Genomic DNA, 22,903 nt, shown 5'->3' on the forward strand with positions numbered 1-22,903 from the left:
TTTTTTTTTTTTTTTTGCCACTAGAGGTAGGTAATTATATTCTCAGACATAAATTTGTGGTCATATTCAACCTTTTTTTTTTTTTTTTTCCTCTCTCTCTCTCTCCTGGAGTAGTATGGTTGCTTTTGCAATATAGACATTTAGATGTAGGCTTCTTTGTTTGCAGAGTTGCTCTGTTGTGCCTGATCCGGCCCATTTTCAGGATGACTGATGTCTTCACTTGGCTGAATCATAACTTGGATGCGCTGTTTAAAGAACAAAAGATGTGAAGCAGTCAAAAAATTGTTCCTAAGCTTTCTTTTTACTTTAAGGCCATCCTAAACACTTCTCTCTAGGTATCACAGCTAAAATGAACAATTCAGTCCATCTCCCAATGGACTAGAAAAGAAGTAAGTCTCACATACTAAAGACATTATCAAAAGACACTGCAAAGTCACAGAACAGCCCATTCCACTCAAACGAGAAAATTTACCGATGATAGGAATGCCTACTGATAAACAGCACAGCATGTCCTGAGGTTTGAACACACAAGCAAAGGCTCTCACTTAAAGCCCTTTGCTACATGGTGTTACTGGAACGGGAGCAAAAACTTACACAAACAAATTGTCTCAGTCTCATTCCTATGCAGAAAGCAGAGGCACAAGTATTGGATTATTCTGATTTTTTGCTAGTTTACGACAGTCAAGCAGGTGTAAATGGGTACAGCGTTCAATGCAATGCCTAGTGGAAAAAAACTGGAGAGAGTACAGAATGGGGTAGGAGACTAGAGACTCTGTTGCAAGCCAAGTCAAATGCAGAGGCTAAAAGTTTGCAGTGGGCAGCATGGATCCAGTTGGGTCTCAAGTGGTGGTGACCCACCCTGGGGGTCAGAAAGGATGAGAGAGAACTGGCTGCAGCTTCTGGGAGCTACTACCTCCAGGAACACATCAGGTAAGGTAAACTTGTGTTTAAGATCTTTTTATTTGTGTTTGGTTTGTCTCTCCTAGTCCTTTGGGGATCTCCATTCATGAAGTTTATCTGCCTAGCTCACGTTTGTACCAAGAAATAGAGTCCAGTTTTGAATGTTAAAGCTTTTGAGTGCTGTAAGCGTCTCCTCTAATCTAATGATCATTTGCCAATGCTTACAAAAATGGGACCTTAAACCACAGGAAGACAGAGGAGGAGCTTTTGCTGTGGGGTCTTCCATAACCCTGGTCACAGCAACAATTTTCCCTTTGCACATAAATGTTTCCGTAAGACCAAGATAAAGATACTCAAGTAGTAGGAGCCAAGAACAAGAATAAGAATGTATCAATAACAAGGAATGTTTTGCAGGCTTCTTTGAAGTATTGCTGAGTCTTTTCAAATTTGCTGAAGACAAATATTTGGATACAGGTCTGAGCAATTCACGAGGCATCGCTCGTCAATTCTGCTTAAGATCATCTCTCTCTTTCAAGGATGACTCTGTCAGCTGGTTTTAGAATATTCCAGAAGTACTCACAAAATCATTTTGACACACAGTCATGGAGGAGAGAGATGTGTGTTTCAACTTCTGAAGATGTGTCTCATGCACAGAATGAGATTATTGCCTGGGGAGGGAGAACTGAGGGTGCACACATTTTAAAAAATCAAGGAGAGCGATTGTACGTAACTGTCCAGTGTTGTGGTCAGTAACTTTATTAGCATTTCACACTCCTTTAGCAGCATTTCCCTGAGGATCTTAAAATGAATTTAAAATGGATTTAAGCCATAAGATGCCTCTCTCGCATGGAAGAGAGATGCCTCTCTCATATCTCCTTTTTAACAAGAAGGAAAAAGGAATCATGGAGAAACTAAGAGCAAAATTCCATGAGAAAAAAGGCTTCTTCTAATGTTCTTCAATGAGTGACTATTCATAGAAATCCCTTAAATGAAGACCAAAGGAAAGTGCAGTATAATGATAAGATGCGCACCCAAGACTTGATGTTCACTTTTTCTCAGCTGCAATACAAGGCAGCTGCTGCAACTTTGAACAGGTGAAATGTAGAATGGCAGCTCAAATATTTGGTCACAGCAGGAGATGCTAAATAGGGTCACCAAGCATAGACTCATGGAAACCAAGAGCTACCTTAGTTCACTCCCAAGAGTTTGGCTCCAATTCCTTAGAACATCACCTGCCTTGATATATGACAGTATGTCTTTTGTTAATGCAAACAATTTTTGTAAACTGCTGCCTTGTTTTCTAGGTGTAAGGAGCTGGGATGCAAAGTGTCTGGAACTGTCAAAACCTGGAAAAAAGATTACATTTACTGTGGGGATTGTGTTGAACTACAGACAGTCTTGTTTCCCTGGTATGTGTTTTTGTGGTTTTCATCTTGATGCAAAATAACTGGCTAAGGTGGTGAGGCCACAGGACGGATATAACTAGGAATAACTGCCCAGCAACCTTTTGTCAGTGTGCACAGGTCGTACAAGATTCAATGATGTAGTCAGGAAAAGAGAGACTTACCTGTTTTAAGGAGCCTTTCAGAGTGAGAAACATATATGCCATATAGCCTGGTATCAGCACCATAGAAGACAAAGCCATGAACCAGCCAACCCCTTGGCCCCATTTGGGGAAAACATAGCTTCCCATTGTGAGAGGAGTCATTTGGACAGCGCTGAAGATAAATACTCCCTGCAAAATACAGTAGGGGGAAAAAAAGGTTTGGATGAGATTTCCAGAGTGTTCTAACTTCAAACATTTTTCTGGATTGACTTGAACCTCAAGCCTCCTTCCACATCCAAACACAGAGAAAAAGGTTCCTTTGCTCCCTGGTGATAAGCCACGAGGCACTAGCTTGGAGACTGGTGCCTGCAGGTCAGTCTTCCAGATGGAGGTTGCAGAAAACAGGCAAATATCAGCACACTGCACTGACTGATTCCCTGCTTGCTTATTCTCTAGCGAGTGAATCTGTAAATACCTGAATTGTAATTCTGCAGTTGTGAAGTTGCTTCTTGGTTTACACCAAGTTTCTGTTTCAGTACAGCTCTACTGAACTGGTTAGCAATAGACTCCTGTATAAAAACTTTTTTTTTTTTTTTTTTTTTTTTAAAGCCTGGCTCTCCATTATCTGACCTCTAGTATTGCCACTTAAGAGTGTTTGTCTCAAAAACTTGATATTGTTTGGGCCCTCCAAGCAAATGGAAATGAGGTCAGCCAGAAGGGAACTTAGGGTTCACTAAGTGGCAACAGATTTGGTCTAAAAGAACTTGGCTTATGAAATTCAAAAACCCACGAGTTTTTCCAAAACAAGAGATGGGGAGATAGTTTACCTGGCAGTTTCTTACCAAAATTAATGTCTCAAGTAAACACTCTATTTTCACATATATACATCTGTATCTCAGATTATTCAGATATGCTGCTGTTGGGAATACACTGGTATTAGCAGAGTCTTCAGAAAACCCAAGCAAAATTAGAGGGAAGGGGCTATTGGGAAAGACAGTGGTTCTGGGTACTACTTCCCCAGTAATACCTGCATACACGTGTGTATTGTACCACTGAACTGCAGCACTTGTTGGATGCTTTTTTTGTGGTTTGCAAACAGATGACCTGCAAACATGGTATTTTTTAACTCCCAAGGCAGACTTCTGTCTTTCTTGTCCAGTTGTAATTTGGGAAAGCATGCTAAATTGAATCAGTAAAGAAAGAAGCTTATTCTGATCCCAGTTTCAAGCCCTGTGCAGAGTATTTTCCCAGACAGGAGAAAGTAGAATGGCAGATTTTATTAGCACATCATCACCACCTGTGACCTTTCATTGGATAACAAATTCTGTTCAAGACTTTAAAAGAAAGGAGAAATTTGGTAGGTTTTATGTAAAGTATTGTTCTTCTCCCTAATATCCCACTGAAATAAACAAAATATATTTTTCATGTTTTCCTGAACATTTATTTTCAGAAAGATGAAATCCTTCACTTGAACAGAGGTAAATCAAGGAACCCTCCCTTTAGTACCTCTCTTTAAGGTTTGTTTTTCTATGGCCTTCGTCTACCTATATGGGAGTATCAGAGAGATATCAGTGAGTGAAAGGTATTTATTGTGTGATGTACAGTTGTGCCTACTTGAAAACATTTCTTATATTGCATTTTAGGTTTACTATTGTCTGTGTATTAAACTTATATTTCTTTGCTTATAATTTCCAAAATATACTCATGGTCTTAAATGGATAAAGCCTAGAATCAGTAAAAGATGGTACTGTGGTTTCCAGGGCACAAAATCCTTGCAAGGTTTGCCAGAAAAAAAAACAAACAACAAAACAGTAGCAATGTCATATAAACTGGATAGTATATTCCACAGAATCCCATGAAAGATCTTCAGTTTATAATCCCAATAGCACATGTGAAGGAATTCTGTTTACAAGATATGGCCATTTCTTGTGTATATGGAGAGTTTAGACTTCAGAAAGAATTGTAAATTTTATGTTAGAATACAGAAAGTGGTTAAAAATGTGTTTCTTTCAGTTTTCAGTCTGTGCCAATGAAACGAGCTTTTGACTAGTTACCATTTCCAGAAGACTAATACAAATCTTGAAATTGTGCAAGAACTCTTTTCTTAGGGCATGGGCTTCCTCTAATGACAGTGGGTTTTGGCTATTGCTATTGCTTTAACGGAATTGCTCACATACTTAAATAAGGAACGAGGTCAGGGTTAGTATGGATTTGTGGGGACGGAAATGACAATACTGTAGTACATAGTCTACCTCATTTATCTCTCTTAAATCATATTATAAAAGTTTGTTTCTTACCGCCACAATGATAGGAGTAAAAAATGACCAGCAGAGTTTCCACCAGATGCAGGGTCTGTATCCCACCATCTCTTGGATGTTGTCATAAAATCTATTAACACCTACACATAAAAATGAGAAACGGTAATAGAAACATATCAGACGATTGATTCAGTTGAAAGGCTAATACTTTTGAGAGAGACTATCATAAACGGGGAAGCATATTTGGAAGCTCTGTACAGACAACATAACATTTAACTGACTTGAACGGGAAATAAATGTGCAAACTCAGAAGCTCCAAAACCAATTTGCTTTCACTTTTCTATATCATAATTAATTAAATCATCAACCAACAAACTTACTCCCCTGTAAAGGCTAAGGAAGTCTACACATCTGAAGGTCAGATGCAATAAATCACCACTGGTGTATTTCACTCTAAGTCTTACTAAAATGAAAGATTTAGAATGACATTTTACAAAGAGGACTAAAATAAATAAATCCATACCAGCCTTAGCCAACAGCACAGGCTTCACTCTGTGTGGGCATATACACACCATATACAAGCAGTACTGCAAAGAGTAGCCCTTCTGCTACTGCTGTCTGCCAACACTCCATCATCTTCCAAAAGGTACATGTATTGCATTACTTAGAGCTTCTAATTAGATTTCTTCATTACAGCTGGTACATTTTCCCATTCACTTTTGCTGGATTCATATACAGTACCTCTCCCTTTTATTAAAGCTGTTTCTTTCTCTTAAGCCCATTTAAAGACAGCAGAAAGACTCTAGTTATCTATCTCTGAATCAGTTTTGCAATATAAATGAAAGTTCCTTAGTAATCACGTGTGAAGGTCTAACACAGGGCTAACACAGAATTAAGGTCAAATATACAAATATTATGGCAAGAATGGGATCTATATTCATTTATCTTTATACCCAGAGCTTGTCAGCCCAGACTTCTGGACATTTTAGGGCAATTACGCAAAACAATTGATCTTTTCCTGCAAGATCCTAGAGTGACAGAGTCATTTTTTGGAAATGAAACATTGTGAAGTCCAAGAGACCTAAGTCATTATGTCAAGAACAGCAGTACTTAAATACCTCTGAGGATCCAGCCTTTGAAGGAGGGGGGAACGGGGACTGAGAGGGAGAGGGTGATATCACCTATTTCGTGTTCCCACAGCAATTCGAATCTCCTCAGTTCCAGGCTAACACGTAGGGTGTTTTAGAGAGGCAGGAGTACCTCCCACAGGCCACCTTTGAGTTCTCAGTAGAGCTATATGCATATAAAGCAAGGCTGGTTTCAATACCACCCGCAGATTTGCACACACAAAAGAAAAAAAAATAGCAGATGAAGTATCATTATGATAAGCAAAACTTATCAAGGAAAAAAAAAAGTTTACCATAGCACCAGGATATGGAGATGCACTCGAAGAACACAAGGAACAAAAGACTCATTCCACTGGCAGAATAGTAGTCAAAAAGCTTAAACACATAGATTCCACCCTAAAATATATAAGAAGAAAGTGTTAAAATAAGTAGTACAGACTTCAATTTCAAGACTGTTAAAATGCAAGCAACAAATTAACCGTGGTGGAAAGGTTAGGAAAATATTAATGTAAGTTAATTAAATGTTAACAGCTTAAAGTCTTATAACACTTGAGGTCAATACTGACAAAAAATAGGTTACTGCTAGAATGAAATCAACTGTTTGGATTTCACTTTACTCCTTTTTGTTCAGTAATTCAGTCATTTCCCTGAAATAGTTTGCAACATACCAGATTGCAGGAAGCAACGCAGAACCTCTCTAGTTACTGCTTTGTGGACTGTAAAAGGGATTGTAGAACTGGGTATTTTCTTGTCACCTGAACCATTTAGCTGCCCTCGCTGCATCCACGGACTACAGAGATTATACACCTGGTAAGCTAACGTCTGCTGCCTGAAGTCTTTAGATAGTGTCAGTGACAGATCTCAGTCACTTCAGTGGTTTGCAATGATTCTGGCTGGGGTGGTGAGGGGGAAATAAAGCAGGGGTGGTATGACAGACATAAGATCACATTCTTCTGCAGAACATACCTGAGTAATATTGGACAGCCCTATCAGATAGGAAACAATGCACACAACAGCAATGAAGATTTCCCTTCGATTGCGCAGTAACTTCGGAAATTCATCCACCAAAGCTGTTATGAATCCTTCTACAGTGCAGAACTGAAAGTAAAGTTACAAATAAAATACAATGCAATGCGCTGCAACAACAGGATTACATTTAGGGGAGGAGTTTTCAATAGCAATCATCATTGGCCTAAGGCTGCATCCATTAAATGATAAAGGAAAATTCACTTGACTTTAGTGGAAGCAGTGCTTCTGAATATCCTTATTTCTGTCTAAAAAAAACTGTGCAAAAAGATTTCCAGCTAGAAAAACATTCAACATTCAAATATATGACCTATAGCATGTGCTTAATAAGATAAAGTGCTCTTTCTTGTGATGGAAGCCTGCAGTTGAAGGCTTTGACCCCAAGATATTTCAAAAATTTACACTTCTCCTGTGATTTATTTACATATATGAAAGCCAATAGACTGAGAAAGTCTGATCAGATTAGTGCTTCAGAGTGAAGACTAAAGACACAAGATTGATTCTCAAATGTTATAAATCAAATACTTCTTGTAGCTCCAGAAAGGTCAGTGCAATAGTAAGATTTTTGCTGAGGATGTGGTCTTCCAAGAGGAAAGCAAGGCAATGCTTCCCCCCCTCCCCACACGTATATTCAGATTAGATGTTTTCATTATGATGGGTTAAATAACGAAAATAAAATTCTGCATACATTCTGACTCATTTCCAACTTTGCAATCAGAATGTAACCAACAGTTACAGCTCTTATAAATTGTAGGGCATGAAACGTTTACTGATGGACAGAAAATGAAAAAGGCATGACAGCATGTAGATGTATATATTCTCGTTAATGATATTAGACTACTTTCCTCAGCTTTTACTTGCCTAGAGACAAGTTCTTTTAAAAATACTTTTGACCCAATTAATTTCATAATAGTTTCCCCCCAGATTAAGCAATAGGTTTTAATGTAAAGCTTGAAGGTTACTGAAAAACAAAGAAATAAAAAAAATTGCAGCTTCTTTTCATGTTCTAGGATAATGTTCTTTTTTCTTTTTTTCTTAATATATTTTGGTTCACAGGCTGAAGTCAACTTTACAGAAAATGACAGATTTTCTCTGCTGAAAGACTGGTACAGTACTAAGCTAGGAATTCTCATATTCCTGTACGTGTTAGGAAGACTAGCACAGTGCTTACAGGCTGTATGTACAAAACTGCATAACGCTAAGGTGCTGGTTTGACAACTACAACTGACTGCAAGAAGATTCACACATCTGTAAAACTTATCCCGGTGTTTCTTATGTTCATGAACATCTCAAAGGTAATTTTAATGTTGTTAATGAACGGTTAACATTCCAAACAAAGTTTCTTTTGACTGCAGAAAAAAATTTCCTGCATATTTGGCATGTGATTCCAAGAATTCATGAAAAAATGAAAGTGTCTTATTAAAGTTTCTGACTATCACAGGCTCCTCAAACTCTTTCCCTCCTTAGTATCTCCTATTCTTTATCTGATTATACCAAAAACCATGCAACACTAACATCTGTCAGTGCAGTTGCAGACAACTTGTCTTTGTTATTGGTACTAATTTTTACACCACTGTTACCTGACTGTCAATTCCAAGCATAAGCAACATGGAGAAGAACAGTATTGCCCACAAGGGAGAAATTGGTAACTGTGTCACTGCTTCTGGATAAGCTAGAAATGCCAGTCCAGGACCTGGTAGGAAAAAAAGAAGAGAAAATACCAATGTGATTGATGGGATATTGGGATTATTTACTCCGGTTGATACATGGATTTTACATTTATCTGAATGATTCAGACATGGATGCAGTATCTGACCAGGGATTTCAGCTTAATCCGTGTTCCCTGACCAAGATTCTGTCAGGGCACGTGTCTTGCTTTAAAACCCAACCAACCAAAGCTAAAAAAAAAAAAACAAAAAACAAACCAACCAACCAAGGAGAATACGAGATACATTTCAGAAGTTGCTCCTGAGAGACACCTCTGTATAGCAAAGACAATGAGTGCTATCCTTGGCTAGGAATGTGTCTTCAGGCATGGTCAGCTTTCTCCCCATCTAAAGTAGCTTTTGCGGGCTGTAATCTTCTGATTTGCACCAAATAGTTCAGAAGAGAATTAAAGACAGCTCAGAAATGCAGAAGGCACTTTCCAGAATTTACAATATTCCGGTTTGTTACCTTATACCATGAATTTTCTATAAAAACATGTTTTAAATTAGCTGCGTAATTGTAAAAAGGCAAACATTTTAATTTGTGTTCCTACTAACTGCTGAGGGGGCAAAGTTGTGGAAGGAGAATATACATTCCTATGTATAGGAATAGAAGGAGGAGCTTCTTTTTGTTGCCACAGCGTAACTGGAAAACAACTAATGTCAGATTAAGAATGTAACTTGTAGAAACTAAATAATTACAGAAATAAAAATAAAACTAGCATGCTTCACCAAAGGTGGCTATCTGGTTTTTCAGTTTTCATTAGAAGTTAGTCTGTGTTAACTGGTTGGACATACCTGGCTTTCAAACCAGTGAAGCAAGGATCAGCATTAGACACCTGATTTTTTTTCTGTATCTATATCTTGTTGAAGATTATTTTTGGTGACTAAATTCTCTGATTTTCTAACTAGAAGAATATTTCATCAATGGGATATGTTTGCTAGTATAGTATGACATATTTTGTCCACCAGTGTCTTCCAACCAAGCTTTCAGTTATCAGAATCCTCCCTGTGGCCAGAACTGCTAAATGAGTATTTGGTACACCAGCTGGGTTGAGGCAACCATCTACTCTGCTCCTTTAAGCTTTTTCATCTGGAAGAAAGGCAAAGAACTGCAAAATACAGCAGAATCCATCTATGGACATCTTTCTGCTCTATATAAAATGACTTCCCTAATGAAGGGTCCCATAAAATTGTTTCATAGCTGTAAGTCTGAACAGATGAGAAATGGATCTGACTCAAAGGGTTTAACCTCAAGAAATGGTAAAAAGAATTTAAAAACCTAACAGAATTTGCGAATATATGCTTCTGAAACATAATGACAATCAGTCATCCTTTTCAGGTTGATTTTACGAATTTCAGTTGCAAGAGGCTCTTAATCTGATGTCACAGCTAAGGACTCTAATAGCTCACTGTGCTGCCACCTCTTGTAAATGCAGTCCCTGTAAGCGGCATTCATTACTATTCATTGCATCAACCCCGTATGTGTTTCTGGCTGACCACTCTCCACACTGAAGGTTTGCGAGCGCTGGGCATGCAGACACCCTGCTAAATCCGAAATGACGTTGCTGGTGATGCCTTGAGAGATTTGAAACAATGTTCTCTCTCTTGCAATCAGTAAGTGCATGGAAATGACAGGGGTCTAAAGAAAGTTTGAGGGAGGGATTTTCAACGGTTACATGAGGCAGTTGGATATGACTCACAAACAAAAGATAACTGATGTCACTGAATAACTTAGAGAAAAAACAGATTGTATACCTGATGCTGCAACATCTGCAATAGGCCTCTTTGTGACATTAGCCATGAATCCAACAATGGAGAAGATGACAAAGCCAGCAAACATGCTTGTGCATGAATTTATGCAGCACACAATGATGGAGTCCCTGGAATAAAGATAAGGTGCTTTAAGCAGCAGGTAAAGCAATGCTACTGGCTTATCATTGTGTTACCATTTTTCTCCAGTGGAAGCATTTTGTGGAAAAATTTCACGATTTTGGATTTCATAGTGTGGGCTCCACTGCACACTGGACAAGTCATGTTGTCTGTCCCATTAGTGTAAACGCAGTTACACATTTCACTCCCACTTAGATATAACATATTCAGATCAGAGACTACATTTTATTTAAGTGATATAGGACCCAGAAAGACAGAATCCAGCTCCAGCTGCGATAGGAAAGTGCCATTGTAATTTGTACAGTCATCTGCTTACCTGTAAACATTATTGTGGAAGGGGTTGTAACTTCCAAGGGCAATCAGTGAACCAAGACCCAAACCATAGGAGAAGAAAATCTGTGTGGCAGCATCCAGCCAAACCTGATTGCAGGAAATAATTTTTTAAAAATCTGTTTCTGCACTTGAGGAGCAGGTCATATGTCTGAAAGGTGAACAGTTAGTAGTGAAACTTTTGTTTACGAAGACTGGATATTTACCTCAGAGTCTGAAAGCTTACTGAAGTTGGGAGTTATATAGAATAAAATGCCTTCCTTTGCTCCAGGCAGTGTTACACCACGGAAGAACAAGATAAGCAGCATAACATAGGGATAAGTAGCAGAGAAATATACCACCTGATGTGAAGAAACAAGACATTGTAAGTGTGGAAGAAAAAATGATCTGTGCTTGTTAACACTTCAGTAAATACTTGCTCCATAAAAATACCATAGCGGCAACTAAACTGACTTGTAAAACTGAAGCATTTATCAATGGAAAAGCTTACTGTGGAAAGGGTAATGCCTACTGCTGAATTTCCTAAACACCGTGACTACAATGCAGGCAGCTGTTGCTGACATTCCTGAAGGTGGAATAGGGTGGATTAGGATGCTTCTGCACCAGTGGCTTTGGTTCTTTTTTGTATTCAATGAGGGGAGTGCCCAAACCACAAGGTTCATGCTCCCAGTAGTCCTACTCTGCTTGTAGAACACCACCACTTCATTGCTCATGCTCTCACACACCTGCTCTTGTATTTTTTACATTCTGTCCTCGTCAACATGATGGTATAATTGCCATACAGGGTCCCACTCTTTTGTCTTTCCAAAGCCCTATAAGAAGTCACGACAAGGTCAGTCCAAAGAAGCAGCCAGCCGCCTTTTTGCCACCTTCTGTGCAGACAGGAGACATGAAATGTTTTGGTCTGAGCTCAGCTGGGCCAAGTTTAACAGACAGCTTGGGTCACTGCTGCAGCTATCTTGTCAAAAGTTAACAATTTGTTCTTTCAGTGTGAAAAATCCTCCTCTCCACACCAGGCCCGAGGCCTTGTAACCCCAGCCAGTAACAGCTTCGGCTGCCTTATGGCTGTGGTAATTCACTACCCCAAGATTTCTTCCTGCCGTTTAGGGGAGAGGTTTATGTGGATGTCAAATGCTGTCACCCTTTCAGTCCTGGAGAAAGGTCTCTCACAGCAGTATGACTTTCGTTAATTCACTTGTGCATTTTATTTTGCACTCAGAAACCAGCCAGACTCGAAGAAGTACAGTGTGCAAGCATGCCTGTGGCAACAACCACCTCTGGCTCTCATTCAGCGTAAGGAAAGGAAGGAGAAGCTCCTCTATACAACAGGGCTTCACACTTAGATAAGTCCAACAAGAATTCTGTAATAAACAAATACTTGTCACTGAAGCCAAAACATTGCATCCTCACTCTATTGCTACCCAAGTGTGCTACAATATCCACCTCAGGAACAAGCAGACATATTTTTAGGGGTTTTTATATATGGCAAAGCCAGGAAGTCTATAAATGAACATACCATCCAAGACTGTGGCCACAGCCAGCTATGGAGGAGCCAACCCTCTCAAAAACATGGTGCTGTGTCAATTCAAGTGGGACAGAAATGCAATAATTAACAGAAATCCCAGAAAAACAAACAAATAAAAAAAAACAAAAACAAAAAACAAAAAACTGTTCCCTGTGCATCTTACCTCATGAATTTTCAGAATATGAGTAAAATTGTCATTTTTAATCAAAATTTATTAACAGTACTTTTTAATCTTACCTTTCCAGTCCAGCCTACCCCCTTCCAGATACAAAAATACACCAGAATCCAAGCAATTGCCAGAGTAATTGCTAATGGCCATCGGATTTGCCCTGGTTTTTCCAATCCATCAGTCATTTGGTGCATGTTGCGTCTAGAATAAGCAAGCAGAATGGTGTATTCGACAACTGACTCAGAAAACAGTATATGAATGATAACAAGCATATAATCCTTGCATATGCACAGAAACGATATACAGAAAAATTCTCAGCTTACTCCCAGAATTCAACTACAGCGCTTGTCATGTTGGTTGTGTTTGCTAAGGTGTAATTGGAGAAGCAGCGGTCGGTATTCCATGGGTTCTCACAGTGCTTCCAAGGAAGAGTCTATGTACAAAATAGAGAAAGAAAAACCTAAGCAGTCAAACTTTTTTTTTTTTTTTTTTTTTTTTTAAATAAGCATTATCTCAGGTATCTCTCGAGTGGAGAAAGAACAAACATACTTTGAGTTCTGCAGTCTACTGATCTGCCTGGGGTTCGTGTTTGCCACTTAAGTTATTTAACTTCATATCCATTATGTTAATACATGTGAAAACATTTTCTCCTTTCTTTACCATATCAGCTCAAATGCTTTAGAGTCTGCTATGTCTTTCAGCATGTGAGAGTACCTTGAGCATGCTTCAAGAAACAAGGGCAGCAGAAAGGACCTCCTGGAGGTCCTGTTACCTCTTGTTGCACTGGAGGTCATGAAAACATGATGGCTATTGATCAGAGTTCATCTTTTTCCCTTAGTTAGGGACAGTTAGAGAAATGGACACATAGAAAAGATTAACTTTACATTAGGTTTTCTTTCTGAAATTCTGAGAATTAAATCCTCTTTACACATGCTATGCATTACAGTAAATCTATTTTAGATACAACGGAGATGTACTTTTGATGGCCAACCTTGGAAATCCTTCTCATATAAAACAAACAAAACCAAACAAACCAACCAAAAAAACAACCCAACCATCCAAAAAAAAGCAACAGGTACTCACTAGAATTTTTCTTGGGGGAATGACTGGCTGCCTGCTGACTCAAAGGCAAGGGGATACCGGTGCACTGCTGGGACTAGCAGTCCCGAGCTTGAGCACTGAGTCTTTGCAGCTGTCTGTCAGAGAAGCAAGCAGGCATGCTCATGATTGCAGACAGGTAATAAGTGAAACTAAACGGGCACAGATGAAAGATCTGTGGCTCTGAGGATTAAGATTGGAAAACGTAAACAAGTTAGTAAGGAAGGGAAGCCGGAGGCTCCAAAATAAGCTTGTATCACGTTTCTCCACTGACATTCAGTTTTCTATTCCATATTTCTCATGGAGGAGAAAAAAAAGTTTTCTTTCTTTTTTTTTTTTTTAATAGTTTGCCTTGAATTAAAAATGCCTTATCCTATTGACTTTTACGCGATTTGTGTTTATCGCTTGCCTTTACATTGAGATACATTTATAAGCTATTGATACCACAAACAATCCCTCTGTCCCAACCCCATACTTACAGTAGTAAAGGAATTATACAGGTAATAAATTGCCCATGAAATAATCACAATGTAGTAAATATTTAGCCAAAAGGAAAGGACTGCAGCAGCTAGTCCCACACCTGGAAATAAAAGAAAAAGGAACAAAATAAGGTAGCTTTTAGTAAAGTTCGTACAGGTGTCAGTGAAAGTGCTGCAGCTCAGTAGGGCAAATGCTAAATATAGTGCAGAAACCATTTACCAAATCCTCTAAAAGCGAAGTTCAAATTTTAGAAGTACAGTTATAAAAAGATCACTAATTTGTGTGATAGTTCAGTCATCCATAGATTTAGTTATAGCGACCAGTTGTTTGTGTGTTGTAGTGAGCAGTCACATCCGCTGCTGCTGAGATTTCACAGGAGGTGCTTTTTATTTATTTATTTATTTACTTCTAGGGAAAAGAGCTAAATCAGTTAATTCTCTGAAACAACAGTACCACAGAAACTTCTGGCAGATGCACTCCAATTGTGTAAGAGTTATAAGACCAGCTAGCTCTCTAGTGCACTAGTCAAAGTTCTTGATTCTTAGCATAATGCTATCATGTCATGAAAGCATGGAGCTGCGAGTGGGGAGGGTCAGGCTGGTTGTCAGGAAAAGATTCTTCACTGAGAGGGTGCTCAGGCAATGACACGGGCTCCCTAGGGCAGTGGTCATGGCCCTGGCCCTGCTGGAGTTCAAGGAGCATTTGGACAATGCTCTCAGACACATGGTCTGATTTTTGAGTGGTCCTGTGTGGAGCCAGGAGTCGGCCCCAATGGTGGGGTCATTGTCAGCTCAGGAGATCTTTAGTGCCACAGGATTTAGGAATAGAGGATGGAAAGCACAGTTTGTGAGGTTTGTGGGTCTGTGCAGAATCTAGACTAAAATCTTAAGGTTCTAGCAGCGAGAAATCCAAACTAGCTGGAAACCTAAGCATGGCGTGAGCTTATTTTAAGCAATTCAGTCAGAAATTGCTAAATTGAAGTGTCTGGCCTTCACATTTCGATACAGAACAATAGGATACAAACCTTTGTGACCTGGAATAGGAACAGCATTTACCAAATGCTATGAACTGAGGAAGCAAGTTCCTTACCTGCTCAGACAAATATTTCTATATTTATAATGCTATTTTGAACAGTCTTTATATGTTCCTAAGAAATATGAAAGATTTTACGTTTTAAAAATAAGTTTGTTGAGATTTTGATACCCAACTCTTGCTATTGTTAAAGGCAAATGAATAATATCCTAGCTTGTTTCAACACTGCTAGCTACCCCTCAAAGTCGGGAGTTTCTGCAGGATATTACAATTTAAGTAAAAAATTTAAAAAATGAAGGTGTAAAGAAGCGTCCTTGCCCTGTCTCTTTGTGTAACTTCTGTAGCTTGGAAAAAAATAGAAAGAAGTACCTTTGAACATTGGAGCAAGCTTCCACACTCCAAGGCCTCCTATAGATGTATACTGACCGAGGGAACACTCCAGAAGAAACAGTGGCACTCCAGCAAAAATCAGAGTTAGGAAATAGGGAATCAGGAATGCACCTAAAAAGAAATAATGAAAAGGTCTATTACAGTGGGGAAACAAACAAACAAAACCCACTACTGTTTCCAGTGTTTCCATCACTATTATATCTGAAAAGATATGCACATTTTCCTCTTTCCGTAAGAGCTAGAGAGAAGCACGTGTACATTTCTGAACCAGTTTCTCAAGATAAGATGGTAAGAGGAAAAACACATCTCTTCATCATATAAATATTTTCTGTTTAAATAAAAAGCTAAAATACAAAGGCCTGTGTATTTTGTTGCCTCCATTTATCACAGAAGCATGCAGATATCAAAAAGGCTTTAAGCGGAACTGGCTGCTTTCCAGCTGGTCAGCCTTTGATGGTAAGCTCAGAGTCAGTGTTACAAGCCTTATGCAATCCTCTCAAAAACTCAATCCAAAAGAGGGCTCTGAAGGGTTAGAGGGGAACGTGCTTCAATTCTGCTCTAATGCCTTATGGTCTTTTAGAAGCACCTGCCAACTGGATGTTAGAATAAACTTGAGGGCATAGCAGACTTCAAAGCAGCCCCACACTCCAGGATGGTTCCAACCCACCTGAACTAGATAAAAGCTATCAAATAAGAACATGTATACAGAGGAAAAAAAGCTATTAAAACCAAGTTGTGTTGTCCTAATAGTTTCTATGGTGAGTTCTAATATCCAAGTATAGCAGATGGTGTAAGAATGAAACAGCAAGCATACCTCCGCCATTCTTGCCACAAAGGTAAGGAAATCGCCACACATTCCCTAGGCCAATGGCATAACCTACACAGGACATAAGAAAGTCAAATTTTCCTTTCCAGGTGTCTCGGTCTGGAAGATCCGTCTTCTTCTTCTGCACTTTTACTACCAAAGTTTTAGGCTTGTCATTGGTGATTGAAGCATCGACTTCTGTGGAGATTTGTCCATCTGCAACTTTTGTTCCGTTTGTTGCCATGTCTCTGGGTTTGGCGGGGGAGGCTCTGGCAGCAGCCGGACGGGAGATTTCGGCAGTGGTCCACGTGGACAGCAGCTTTGCGGCTCACCCTCACCCGGCCGGGCAGCAGCCAAAGCCAGCAGCGTCCACCCCAGGTGCCGGCAGGCTCTGAGTTGCTCGGTGCTCCCGTACAGCTTCCAGGTCAGTCTGCAAAACACGAGGCCACACAGCTCAGAGGTGCTTCAACACTGCCCTGGGCAACTGAAAAGCTTAAGTGGCCCTTGCTGCCCAAGGAGCTTTGCAATGAGGTGGCCAGCCTAAAAGCTTGGCTCTGCCCCCAGCATTTTTTCTTGCTGACTCTCTAGGAAGAGAAGCAGAACTGTCATTGCCCTCCAAAACAAACGCCAAGCCACAGTTACTCATTTTTTCTTTCCTTATAGATCCACCATGAGTCTAGAGAAACTAATCCTAAAATGCAGGATTGTGTTGGACACAGCGTATGTTTGCTACATGTTACGCTTAAAACACATAATGAAGAAGCAGCAGCCATAATGAAAACTGGAAATGAAGTTGTACATGGACCACTGTGCTTAATCCTAATGCTTTGATGCCAGGAACCTTTGGAACACTTTTGCTGTCAAGAATAGAGTAATTTAACTGATTTTTACAAAGATTCATCAACTCCATGGGGTCAAGTACACATCTCTGATTCCTGAAAAGATGAGTCAGTAATAAGATTTCTCTTTAACAGTCTAGAATGTGGACCGATGAAACTATTCCGTGTCGTCTCTCTGCATTCAGCAAACTAAAGGGTAATTCCCACAAGCGTAGTTTCTGTATTTACGGGAAGGTGACACTTACTATGGTTATCAAGAAATATTACTTGCTACCAGTAACAGTGAACTGAAAAAGTTACAAGTAGCATGCATTTATCTAAAACACTCCCAATGGAATTCAAAAGAAACCAGATTAAGCAACAGGATTAATGCTGGGTAATGATGTTAGGTTTCCTACGTAGTTATAAGTAGTTGCTAATACAGTACAGATGTTTCACTAAGCTTAAATTGTAAGTGCTTTAGGAGAACAGACTGCAATAATCACTCCTCAGTTTGTTTCCTAATTCTTGCACCATTTCAATACCATTACTGGTTTTATACAAATTTTCAAAGTCTAAGTAAACAAAGGAAATAACAAGGAAGAGAACATGCATTATGAAAAGCAGCCTAGGATATTTCAGGCAACTCGGAATCGTGTGCAACTCCTACAGACTTCCACAGATTTCTTTCAAGAGGGGGAAAAAAAACACCACGAGGTAGTGTCTGTTGCATGTCATCTGTATGCCCATTCACGATGGATTTATTGGCTACTCCTCCTTTATTAGCTTCTTTTACCATTTGCCAGTCACTAACCAAACCAAACACTGGAAAAATTGAAATAGCTTCCAGTGTGAAGCTACGCGTTACAGTAATGCTGACTACATTGGCCGTGAGCTCATGCAAAGATCAACTATAATTTTAGTTATAGATTCATGTAAAGGTAGATCAAGATTTTTAGTCCTTCACTTCCACTAGTAAATTATGCAAAAAAAATCATAAATCACGTGAAGACTCTTTTACAGAAAGTGTTTTTCTTCAAAATAGATTTCATTTGAATGAACGAACACAGAAAATTAAATGAACATAGAGTTCATAGAAATTAACACAGATCTCATTTCAGGTTGCTACATGATTAAAATGCTTTCTTTGTCCTCCATAAACTCAAGGACATATCAAACAAACAAACAAACAAACAAACAAACAAACATATATATATATATATATAAACTTTTGTTGGATTCTGAGGAACAGAAGAATCAGCTGTAGGATTTTTGGGAAAAAGACAGAAACAAGGATCATGCTTTTAACACTCCTTTCTGTTCCACTTCAAGACTGGACTCACGGAAATTCGGTCTGTGTCCTTTTATGTCCTCAAGTCCTCCTGAATGCACACACCTTCCCTTCATAAAACCATGGACTTAGCTTTCCGCATTCCCATGCGAGCCTGTCCCATTTTGTATACCAATAAATGTCATTTCTGCTTATAATTTGGGATCTGCTTAATAACTGCTTCTCAGGAAATATGTACCTGTTTAGGACAAATCATGAGAACTCCTGAAAGCAAACTGAGACTCCATGTGATTTAAGAACAGGTTTCATCTTGATTTTTCCCCACCCTGTACAACACACACCTTGATGCTTCTGCTGGGGACAGGGCCCTCTGACCTTTCATCTCCAGCTTTCTACATCAATTAGATGAAAGCATCGACTGCTGTTCTGGGGCTTGGGAGAACTTCCTTCTTGTGAGACATGGCTGGCACTGTGCCCCTGTCATAGATGATCAAGTAGAAGAAGCTCCTACAACACTAGCCACCCCTCTGCTCCCATATACCCCAGGTCCCTCAGCCTGGCCAAAGTTTTTCTCAGCCTGGCCACTGCTTTTGAAGAGAACAACACCATGACTACACCAAAAAGTGCTAAAACGATCAGCGCAGTTACTGCAGTTTCTGTTGCATCCCCCTCAAAAAGCACAGCACGAGGTAGTTCTCCAGTGTGTCATTAGCCAAATCCAGAACCACAGCCTTCAGAAGACCATGCTAACAGGTTTTTTGTTTGATTCCTGCTACTCCCCAAACAGGAATAAATCTTTTGCTCCTTAGAAGTTTGAGGGTTTCAGGTAGTCATTCAGAAGCACACTAATGCTTGCCCAAGGTAATAGGGATCATCGTGTGGGCAAAACTGGGCTCCTCTTCTGAGGCTGGATTGAGACCCCACGGAAACTTCGACCTCCTCGCCCGCACGTCTCGAAGTCCGAGGTGCAGAGAGCTCCAGGAGAGCAGTAACACATGTGCAGTTTGCCAGCACCACCTACCGATGAAGATACAGAACTGAGTGCTGCTTTTGGCCAAGGGAGGCCGTGCAAGGCAAGGGTCATCAGGGCGTTCTAGCGCTCCCGCCAAATCCCCTACTAGAGGGGATATCTTCGTTATTATTTATTTTGGCATTTACATTTGGGTTGAGCATCTGCCAGAGATTCCAAGTGATGAAAAAGGCTGTGCATTGATGATAGGTAGAAAAAGCCATCCAACCCAAAAACCAACAAATAAACCAACGTTATATGTATACGGGTGATAATAAGGGAGAAACTCATCCTCAGAGCTGGCACTCCAGGAGTGGCCCCGAGCTAAGTCTCCGAACTGGACAGCCGATCGCTCCCGCGTACCCACAAACAGGCTCTGCGGGTGAGCACTGGGCTGCCCCTGCTCTTCCAGCCCCGTTGGGCTCCAGGGAGCTCTCGATATGCATTAAAGGCTCTGCTGAATAAAGGGAGTAACTTGGTCCAGTGTAAGAGTCCGTGACAAAGACGACTGAGAGGGTTAGTTCGAAAATCTTCAGGAGTAAAGCAAAGAAACTGGGAGTTTGAGAGTCCTCCTGGAAGAAGGTGCCCAGATTCACTTCAGTGCTACTGTGATGCTGAATACGGGGCTGAAACTTCACCAGACAGCCAAGAAAGCGTGCACGTGTGGTGTAGAGGGTGAGGGGGCTTTGGCAGACAGCCTGGTGTTTTAATATTAAAAGATTGAAGGCTTTGGTTTAAACAATCACTTCCTCATAGAGCACAGCTTTGGACAAGCTCCCCATTGCACACACTACAGGCATTCAGCAGCGGAGGCTCATTTTCTGGGGTGGAGGTGGAGACTGGCCAATTCGCCTCTGTCCTGCCCTACCACTGCTGATGCCATTATCCCATTTGGAGATCATGCTGGAGACTTTAATGCCAGCAGTGTCAGGGCACGGACATTTTTCCTTATACGGTGCTACAACAAACCAGCATCAGACAGGGGAAAATTGATTTCATTCCATAGGCTTGAAAGTATGGTTTTCCCCATGTTATAAAAAGCAATTTTCCCCAAGCTTAAGAAATTGTAATAACAAACAGCGACAGTAGGAGTAGCCCCTAGCCTCCAACCAACCCCCTTTGTATGCTGTATTACTTTACAAATCAGGACTTACTTACAAGAACCCAGAACACGAGTAAGCACTATGGCAGGAAGGATGCTTGGTACACACCCTCTCATCTGATTGGGCAATATCTCACATCACTGGGATTTAAATCCAGAATTAGTTTGACACAGAATAGGACAGAAAGATATTTATATGAACTCTGTGGGTTGGCTTGGGCAAAAGGAAGACAAATTATAGTTGGCAGCCAGCAGAGCAGGTAGGACATCTGCAATGCAATGTTTTGCCTGGTGGGAAGAAGATGGAGAGGTCCTTTAAATCAGTCTTTGCTCCCGCAGTTGCTTCATGCCAATGCTGAGTGCGCTAGGAAGGGCAGGGCAGCTTCCCACTGCATTCCCCAGTGCACAATAGAGCTTCCTTGACTTCAGTTACTAGGGTTGCTCAGCCAAGAGGAGAAAGCCCTCTGAAACAGGGTGGGTTTTGGATACCATCTGGTTGTCCTGCATCACCACCACGTTAGAGAAGAATGACTTGAGAGAGCCAAGCACACATTGCAGCCAAGGTAATAAGCACAGCCAGGGAAACCGGGACAAAGAGAGTGCCACAATTAATAAAAGCATTTCTTTCTCTCCTGGCCTGCATAAAATTGGATTTGAGAAGTTTAGAACTGGTTGCATAAAATAAAAGCGCACAGCAGTATTACGATCATCTTTCACCAGTGATATCAAAAGGCTAAAAAGATGAGTGCAGAATCGCACGCAGCCAGCTGGAAACCGCAGCCCCCTGAACTGATGAACCTCTGTTGTGTTCAGAGCTCACCGCCCCTCCGCTCCAACCCATGTGTGCCTCCTTCTCTGGAGGGCAGCAGCTCTGAGGGCTCCACGCAAGGCAAGACTGGAGCAGCTCCAATCAATGTGTTCTGAAGAAATGCTCTTACAGAAAATGCTACATTTTCTTCATAAAACACCAAAGGTATTATTGCTCTAACCTCAGTGGGACCCCCGCTGAGCCCAACGCAGCCAGGATTTATTGGCAGTCACATTTCAGCTTGTATTTAGCAATCAAGTCAAGAGAACAACATATGTGTGCCACGTCTCATTGCAAAACATACACCCCACGTCAGCAACACCCTGGAGCACGTGAAATTAGAATGAAATACAGGAAGTATAAAGAGGAGCGCTGGGCTCATGGGGCATCCATTCTGAGATGTCCACAGAGAGAGCTTTGTTCTACTATTCTTTCACAGGAGGGATGCCTTTTGGAAGCACATAGATAGTGCACCCCAGGCGATATACCACACACCCTGTTATACCACATACACACAGCAAAAACCGCGATGCGTTGACGAACATTTCCCCCTAACTCCTACTGGCATTAAAGATAGCTCTTAAAAATCTGTCCCTTTGAACTGGAACTTCTACAACATGTAGGAAGTGTGAGCTGTATGTAGATAACTTATGCACCTGCCTACTCGTTCTTAACTATTTACATTGTATATGTTTGCTTTGTTGAGGTATTTCAGAAAGCTATGCACATTTAAATATGAAATGGAGATCCATGAAAGCTGCCACATCTGCCGGTGGTGTAAACTGTTGTATCACCGTCCAGCTGAGGGAAGGCAACCTGTGTGCTGGAGAATCTTCAGAAGGTATACAGAAGCATAAAAGTTACAAAAAATGACTTTCTGCACCAAAAACATGTTATGAACAATATGGTTTGGTTGGGGAAAAAAATGTATAAGATTTGGTTAAATAGAAAATCATGAAATGAGCTGAGTAAGAAGTACTTACGGTGCATCGAGGAGGCATACAAGCATGTCCTGTGCATCAGACTCTCCCTTCCACCCCCCCCACCAGTCACCTCTGCTTCAAGAAAGTTACCCAAAAGTGCTGCTTGGGCTGGAGGTTTGTCTGGTTTTTAAACCCAGTAACTCAACTAAAACAAATATTGTCACATCACCTCCCTGATGGACCAAGTACAGTCATCCCAGCAACAAGGGGCAGGGCTGGCTAAAAAAAACTTTTGAAGATGGAAACGTAGCTCTGAACAAATTGATAGGAACGAAGCTAACGCAGTATGTTTGAAGGAAGTAGCTCTGAATGCTTTTGAACTGCTAAGCACTGGTCCAGCTTGCATCTTGCAGCAGGATTTTATAAGGGAAGAGGAAAGATGGAAGCAGAAATGGATTCTTTCCCTTGCCCATTTGTTAATACAGGTACTTACAAAGATTTTGCCCCTATTGAAAAAAACGCAGACATCTAATCCCTCCGGCTCTAAGCCATGACATGGAGACTCCTCTACTTGCTCCCAGTTCTAGCTACCCTTAACAGAATACTTTTCCTGTCGTTCTAGATACCCAGCAAAGCCTGCATGTGTAGGAGAGCAGTGAAAGCTTCC

The 22,903-nt window shown here is 40.5% G+C and overlaps 1 protein-coding gene across 2 annotated transcripts in view; it reads right to left on the bottom strand.

The window, feature by feature from the left end:
• Positions 1–22,903, bottom strand: part of SLC6A1 (solute carrier family 6 member 1) — a 57,658-nt gene continuing 34,755 nt past the window's right edge. For both annotated transcript variants that reach the window (XM_035337679.1, XM_035337680.1), the window contains exons 2-15: positions 16,295–16,715; positions 15,460–15,591; positions 14,058–14,158; positions 12,804–12,913; positions 12,549–12,681; positions 10,993–11,127; positions 10,773–10,876; positions 10,322–10,446; positions 8,438–8,550; positions 6,798–6,929; positions 6,125–6,227; positions 4,744–4,844; positions 2,468–2,635; positions 1–245 (exon numbers count right to left, since the gene is read on the bottom strand). In XM_035337679.1, coding sequence (XP_035193570.1) covers positions 141–245; positions 2,468–2,635; positions 4,744–4,844; positions 6,125–6,227; positions 6,798–6,929; positions 8,438–8,550; positions 10,322–10,446; positions 10,773–10,876; positions 10,993–11,127; positions 12,549–12,681; positions 12,804–12,913; positions 14,058–14,158; positions 15,460–15,591; positions 16,295–16,529 — 1,797 coding nt within the window. In that variant the 5' untranslated portion in view covers positions 16,530–16,715 and the 3' untranslated portion in view covers positions 1–140. The remainder of the gene's footprint in view (positions 246–2,467; positions 2,636–4,743; positions 4,845–6,124; positions 6,228–6,797; positions 6,930–8,437; positions 8,551–10,321; positions 10,447–10,772; positions 10,877–10,992; positions 11,128–12,548; positions 12,682–12,803; positions 12,914–14,057; positions 14,159–15,459; positions 15,592–16,294; positions 16,716–22,903) is intronic.

Source organism: Oxyura jamaicensis, chromosome 12, assembly GCF_011077185.1.
Source record: "Oxyura jamaicensis isolate SHBP4307 breed ruddy duck chromosome 12, BPBGC_Ojam_1.0, whole genome shotgun sequence".
NCBI classification, from domain to species: domain Eukaryota; kingdom Metazoa; phylum Chordata; class Aves; order Anseriformes; family Anatidae; genus Oxyura; species Oxyura jamaicensis.